This window comes from Alligator sinensis, unplaced genomic scaffold (assembly GCF_000455745.1).
Source record: "Alligator sinensis unplaced genomic scaffold, ASM45574v1 scaffold1207_1, whole genome shotgun sequence".
In the NCBI taxonomy this organism is placed as follows: domain Eukaryota; kingdom Metazoa; phylum Chordata; order Crocodylia; family Alligatoridae; genus Alligator; species Alligator sinensis.
The window spans coordinates 67,432-74,588 of NW_005842867.1; the positions used below are offsets into that span (position 1 = coordinate 67,432).

Genomic DNA, 7,157 nt, shown 5'->3' on the forward strand with positions numbered 1-7,157 from the left:
TCTTCTCCTGCCTTTGGGACGACAAAGAGGGATTCCCCCAGCCTGTAGGTATGCTGTTGGTTCCCCCCTGCCCCCCAGGTGCAGTACCTTGCACTTTTCAGTGTTGAAACCCATCCTGTGCTCATCTGCCCACCCCTGTAACCTGTCTAGGTCTGATTGCAGCCTATTACTCCCTTCTAGCATGCCCACATTTTCCCCCTCACAATCTTATTGTCATCTGCGAATTTGAACAGGGTGCTTTTTACCTCTTCATCCAAGTCGCTGATGAAGATGTTGAACAGTGCAGGACCAAGCCCCGGGTGGGTGTGTGTGTGTGTGTGTTTTGATTTTTTTTTTTTTACTGAGAATGGGGTGAGAGACAGTGTCGAAGGCCTTCCTAAAGTCCAGAAAGACTATGTCCACTGCTACACCTGCATCTAAGGGTTTTGTGACCTGGTCATAGAAGGCCACCAGGTTAGTCTGATAGGACTTGCCTTGAATGAACCCATGTTGGTTGCCCCTAAGCATAACCTCCCCTGCTGGCCCCTCGCGGACATGCGCCAGGATAATTCTCTCAAAAAGCTTACACAGGATCAAGGTAAGACTAACTGGCCTATAGTTTCCTAGGTCCTCCTTCCTCCCTTTTTTTGAAAATGGGAACCACATTGGCCCTCTTCCAGTCCTCTGGCACCATGCCAGAGCACCATGAGTTCCCATAAAGCTGTGCCAGTATGATCAGACAGAACTTCTCCTTGCTCATGACCTGTTCTCCAGTGAGCAGGCTCCTGGTACAGATCATGGTAATCACTTTAGAGACTTCCTTGGGTGCTAAAAAGTACTGTAGCTTCTTAACTTGAGTAATAAAAGTTGTTCAGGCAGAACACACTATACAGAGTTAAGTCTCTTATTTCTTTGCAGATAGATGACTTTGCATTAATGCCCATGCTAAAGACCATGTAATTTGTTACAGGATGCATCAGTGCAGGTGCTCACTTCAATCCTTATGGCAAAAAACATGGTGGACCAGATGATGAAGAGAGGTAAGCTCTGGAACTTAAACCAGAGAACACAAAGTCAATGCTAGAGGTGACTTGCTTTTTTTTTTTTTTTTTTTTTTTTTTTTTTTTAACATGTGTGGCAGTGGAGTAACTTGTTACACTAGGCTCTGGGAATTGGGTTCTCTTGAACCCCCAAGTTGTGGTTTTGAATTGATATGCTCTTAACTTGGAGTCCCAATGCCTCTGCAGTATCTTCTTGCTGTGGCCTTCTGTTAATCTTTAGCCAGCAACCCAACCAGCTGCAATACCTGGACATGTCTGCAGTAGTTGGTATTGGTGGGGGTAGAAAACTGCATGTCCTGGAAAACTGAGGGTGTCTAGCTGCAGGAGCTGCTGTTCCACTATTGGCACTGACAGTACCAATACATAGCCATTTCACAATAGTGTAACCTTTCTTTAATTGGGGTTTATCCTATACCCTCTAGTTCGCAGTAGTACTTGGATTGACATGTCTGTAGTTGAGACCTTGACGGAGCACTTGTCTAAATCAACAGTTCTCTACTGTTTATAAGCAGTATATTTCCTAAAAGAGCCTCCACTGCTTAGGGTCACAGGAAGCTCCTCTCTAGACATGAGGAATACATGGACAATACTCTCCAAGTAACACTGCAAACCACACCATGTATCAGTAAAAGCTGGAGTGCACTGGTCAAGGTGAACTAGTGTACTCATCTGAAAATAACAGTACAAGTTTCCCTCTGTTTTTGTGCAGGTTCTTTTATATGTGAATTTGCTCTTGTGCAATGAGCATATATAGACCCATAATTTTGTTTTATGCAAGGTAAATTTGCTCTTGTGCTATCAGCATAGATGCTCACCCCAGCCCCAGGAGTGGCCAGTGCCAGCTGCTGATCTGCCTGTCTTTCTCTTCCCCCAGCCTAGGCTCACCCAAGCTCCTGGGCTGTGCAGGCAGTTGGTGTTGGCTGCTCCGGGAGCTGCTCCAATGTGGGCTGGAGTGTGTGGATGAGCAGAGCCCTGGGCAGTGTGGGATGCAGCACTTGCCCCAACCCCAGCTGCAGTGGCCCTGGAAGCAGCCAACACCAGCTGCCTGCACCAGGGCATGGCATAGCCCAGAAGCAGAAGTGAGTGGGGACAGGCAGAGCGTGGTGCAGCTGCAGGCAGCTGGTGCTGGTAGCTCTTGAGACTACTGCAGCCAGGGTTGGGATAAGTGCCACTCTGCTCTGCTGCCTTGTGCAGCCCTGGGAGCAGCACCCCCCACCCCTTCCCCAGTCCCAACCTCACTCTGTCCTTTACTGCCATAGGTACCTATCTCTGTTTGTTACATTGTAAAGTGGGTTTGCTTTATGCAAATTTGATTTATGCGCTGTTCTCCGGGAACATGTGTACAGCATAAATCAAGGGGAAACCTATAAGTGAAGTGGGAATTGCATTAACTTTTTTTATAGTCATAAATGAAGGGACCATGTTGATATTCTGAAGGGAGCCTGATGATCTTCTTGGGCACTGATGGCAAGACTTAAATGCCAGGCTTTTATCCCTTGGAAATATCATTCTCAGTGATGCATCTGGCTGTACCTAATGGCAAATGACTGGAGTAGCTGGTCTTAAATGACATTGCCTTGTGGCCAGATGAACACTGAAAAGCTGAGAACTGGATGCAAAAGTTTTAGTTATAGTTCACTTGTTTTGTTTTTTCTCTCTTTCCCCTGCTGCCCCCCCCCCCCAACTAAGGGAGGGGAGTGGGGGGGTAATGTTTTTTATTTTGATCCTTGCAAGTGGCTTGACTTCAGCTCTTTGGTAAATACTATTTATTTAAAACAAAAAAACTACATGCAATGTGATTAGTCAAAAAAAAAAAAAATCAATCTTGAGATTACCACACATTATGATGGCTACCCTGGGGCAGGAATCTGAGTTAATAAAAAGTCATGGTGTCTGGCATCTTTGTTTATTTTGCAATTCGGAAAATACAAATGTCACTCTGTACATGCAGTAGGAAATTGGTACAAGCAAAACAGCTGAACACTAATGACAAACTGAGATTAGGCATTGTGAACTTGCAATAAATTAAATATTAAAAGTATCTTGTTTTAGGAGTAACCCGGTGTTCTAGGAGCTCTAACTTAGGACAGCTCTGGACTCTTAAGCAAAAAACAAACGCATCCCCAAAACTTCCTTAACTCCTCATAATGAGCCTTTCCTGATGAGCATGTTTGGCCTGAAAAATGCCAAACCTATTCCTGATAGGAATAAAATAATATTTTATTCTTCCAAAGCTGTAGGTCTGCAAACATGTCCTCAAAGGAATAAGTGTATCCTATGAGCTTGCATAAAATAACTTAAAGCTTGAAAGAACCAGCTGCTTGGAATGTCACATACTTGGTGTGTTTGTTTTTGTTTGTTTGTGGGTTTTTTGGGTTTTTTTTGTGTTGTGTTTTTTTTTGTTTTTTTTTTTGTTTTTGTTTTTGTTTTTTTTTAATTGGCTCAATTATTACTCCAGTGTGGCTGAAGACTGCTATGGGTTCACTTTTTGAGTTGGGCAGTGTTGTCTTAAGCTGCACTTGCTTGTTTTTCCTAATGCTTGCACTGGTCAAAAGCATTGCCTGTATTTGGTGGCCTCCCCCAGCTCTTACTGAGACTGAAGTGTTAGGCAAGGAATTTACTTAGTATCTTTTTAAAGTTGTGGTAGGTTAGCAAAACTCATCTTTTTTTTGTGTGCTAATGCTGTTATGACTTCTGTTCACTTTGAAGTGGAGGTGGGGGGTGAGAGTATGAGAACTCTGTTCCAGTGCAAAATCTGGTGCAAATAACAGCTAAGTTTTGGCTTGAATGCACTTAGTTTTGTGTATGTTTGTTGTTTCCATTTGTTTTGTTAAATGGAGAACACTTTCACTTCTTGGTACTGGTGAAAGGCTTGGCCTCTAAAGGCTACCTCTTCTCTGCATTCCAGGCATGTTGGAGACCTCGGCAATGTGACTGCTAAGGGTGGAGTGGCAGAGATATCCATTGTAGATTCCCACATTTCACTTACTGGACCCAATTGCATTATTGGACGTACTGTGGTGGTGAGTACTTCCAAATATGGTCTTCCATCTACCAAGATTTAAGTGAGGGATTGGAATCTGCTATACTGAACCTGTACTGCAGAAATAGTAAGTCCACTGCAAAAAGAACTGTCAGGTATTTGGCCTTTAAGTATTTTAAAAAAAGCAATTTGTAGATTGTTTTTGAGCTAACTAGATTTTAAGAGGCCGGGAAGCCTTCTTGTGTAGTTCTTCAAGTTGGAATTCCTGAAAATGGTAATAAAATATGGAGGAGAAAAATGCAATAAAAAGCATTTAAATTACTTAATGCAAGGGTGTGTACTTGTTTGTAAGTGTGCAAGTATAGCGCGCTGTGTGTGTGTGTGTGGGTGTGTGTGTTGTTGTTTTTTTTTTTTTTTTTTTTTTTAAGGACAAACTTCCAGCCATTAAGTCCACCCAGAACCATTACCTTCAATCCTTATTTAGTGAATGCTGTGCTAGCAAAAGCCAACACAAGTGAAATGTTTGCTGCTTTCTAAGCTTTAGCTTCTGGAAGTATAATTTTAAATGGAACACATGGTATGCTTAAACTTAAGGTTTTATAGGTCTTTTCTATTGATGTGAACAGAGAAGTTCCCTTCAAGATTGTGGAAGGGGTTAAAAGCTAAAGGTATACTACAAAAAGAACTGAGTCTGGATCAAGACAAAATAACCCTGTGTTAGTGCCAGTTCAAACAAGGGAGAAGTAGTCCCCCTAAAACATCATGAACCTTACTGCTACAGCATGCTTCCAGATGTAAACGGTAGTTGGCTCACAGTGCCAAGAATGTGCTTCTAGTCTGGCAGCCTAGATAAAGGTCAGTTTTCATTTCCTTGCTTAATTTCTGCTTCCTTTCAACTGTTCAGCTCCTTGGCTACTGAGACAGTCTCATCTGTAACCAAACACTTTATATAAGTGTGTTACTTGAGTGTAAACTCTGCATGTGTCCCTCCTCCAGTACCTCACTTGATTTCTAATATGGTTCAAAAGTGGCTTGGCAAAGGGCACTCTAGCAGTGGTGTTAGCTTTTGAGTTAATAGCCAACCACCTTTTTGACTTGGCTAGTGTCATCTACTTCAGATGGAGGCTGACTCCATGGCCAAACTTACTTTGGATTACTTATGTTACAGGGCTGAATTCCATGCAGAAATGTGTATGGGGGGGTTGGGGACTGTTGCATCCATGCTTGAGGAAGCAAGAACTCTTTACTGTAAACTAGACTAAAGGGAGTAGGCTTTTATATTCTTGTTTTGGTCTGAGATTCAGGGGTAAATCTGTATCTTGTGACAAGTCAATGAAAAGTGACTGCTAAATGATCAGTTCAGCTTGCAAAGAAGTGTTTTACATCTGGGGCATAGTTGAAGGGCAGCTTGGCTAGATCTAAGGAAATTCTACCCTAGTCACTGCATTACGAACTTTGTAGTAATCATCTGAATACAAGTTAACTTTTTTGGAGAGGCTGAGGTGGAGAGAGGCAGCTCCACTTCCTTCATGTAAACTGGAATTGCCCTTCTGCATGGAAGTCAGGGACAGGTACATCAAGGCCTCTCTTGGGATATAAACCACACATGAACCAATACTTCTAACTTGCCTTTGCTATTGCAGGATACATTAAAGTTACTTTTATTGTGCATTCATATCATTTGTATATAATCTTTTTCTTTTTAGGTTCATGATAAGGAAGATGACTTGGGTAAAGGAGAAAATGAAGAGAGCACAAAAACTGGCAATGCTGGTGGTCGCTTGGCTTGTGGTGTAATTGGAATAGCCAAGATGTAATTGTTGCACTGTACGTGAATTACTTAAGGTGGAAATGAGAAATTAGGCTTTAAAAGTTGCATTGGAAGCACTATTCTTGGCCTTGTTTTGGCAGAAGCTTTACCATTTAATCTCATTGCTACTTTGAGTCAAGTGTCTGTACACTGGTCAAACTGACTTGGTTTATTTTGTACAATGTTCATTGCTATTAAACTGATATTGATGGAATAGTTTTGCAGTCTTCTGCATCAACACAATCTGTTCTAGTCATTAAACTATCATTCTACTAATGAAATCACTTGTCACTGGTCCTCTATCATACTGTTATAACAACTTAAAATGTGGAACATGGTTGAATAACTGAAGTGTTCCCTATATAGGGAACAGTGTCCAGTTTCAGAAACAATTTGATGGGTAAAGTTCTGCCTAGAATTGTGTCAAGACACTAAAAAAATTCCATTAAGGTAAATGAAGGGAACTACTTCTAAGCTGAGACAACTTGCCACTCCCACAGGTAATTCTTCAAATATTTTGTGGGGCTTGCATCACAACACTGTCCCAATCAAATGGTTATTATTAACTTGGTGAGACAGGTGAGGCTTCTCTCTTTTGCTTTGCAAAGTAATTTCTATTCAGGCCCATTAACACTTCTGCTTTATCTACTACAGTGGTGGAGGTGGTGGTGGCAACAGCTATGCCTAAAGAGGGGATGTAGTGACCTTGAACCTTTTAAAAAGAATTAAGATGAGTATAAATGAAACTAGTTTTGTTTTTGAGAGAGAATCTTGAGGCTTCCAGGGGTAAGGGGGTAAATAAAAGACTCTATCCCTCATCTTCTGTTCCTGCTTTAGTTGACTTTATTCCTGTCATCAGAACAAAAGCAGTGGAGTTTAAATAAGCAATTACCTTCTCAGAGCCTAATACTAGAGTTCAAAACTTATTTTGAAATGGTAATAGCTGGCATATTCTGGTTAGTTGGACAAACCAAGCACACAGATAAATAGTGGGAATAATTTTGTAGCATCTCTTATCCTTCATGGCTTAAATACATAATAGCAGCTCTCTTTGGACATATGAATTTGGAGATTTTTCATTCTCATATGTAATAGTTCTTCATATCTGGATACAGGGAGAAATTGGAGTCTCTTTCCCATTTAGCAAATAGCTGTCATTTCAGACAAAGCCAGCTAATTCAGTACATCTCAATGTATGCACAACTGATTACACTACTGTGAGGAATACATACTAAACAAAGCCCTTACCAGCTAAACTTAATGAAGTATCCACTATGCAGCATGTCAGACTAATAGAAACTTGCAGCTTTAAAGGGCTAAATCA

General features: G+C 41.4%; 1 protein-coding gene across 1 annotated transcript in view; it reads left to right on the forward strand.

Moving 5' to 3' along the window:
- SOD1 (superoxide dismutase 1) overlaps positions 1-6,114 on the forward strand; it is a 9,742-nt gene extending 3,628 nt beyond the window's left edge. Inside the window, exons 3-5 of the mRNA XM_006035690.2 lie at positions 950-1,019; positions 3,949-4,063; positions 5,730-6,114. Of these exons, the coding sequence (XP_006035752.1) occupies positions 950-1,019; positions 3,949-4,063; positions 5,730-5,840 (296 nt within the window). The 3' untranslated portion in view covers positions 5,841-6,114. The remainder of the gene's footprint in view (positions 1-949; positions 1,020-3,948; positions 4,064-5,729) is intronic.
- The last annotated feature ends 1,043 nt before the right edge of the window (positions 6,115-7,157 follow it).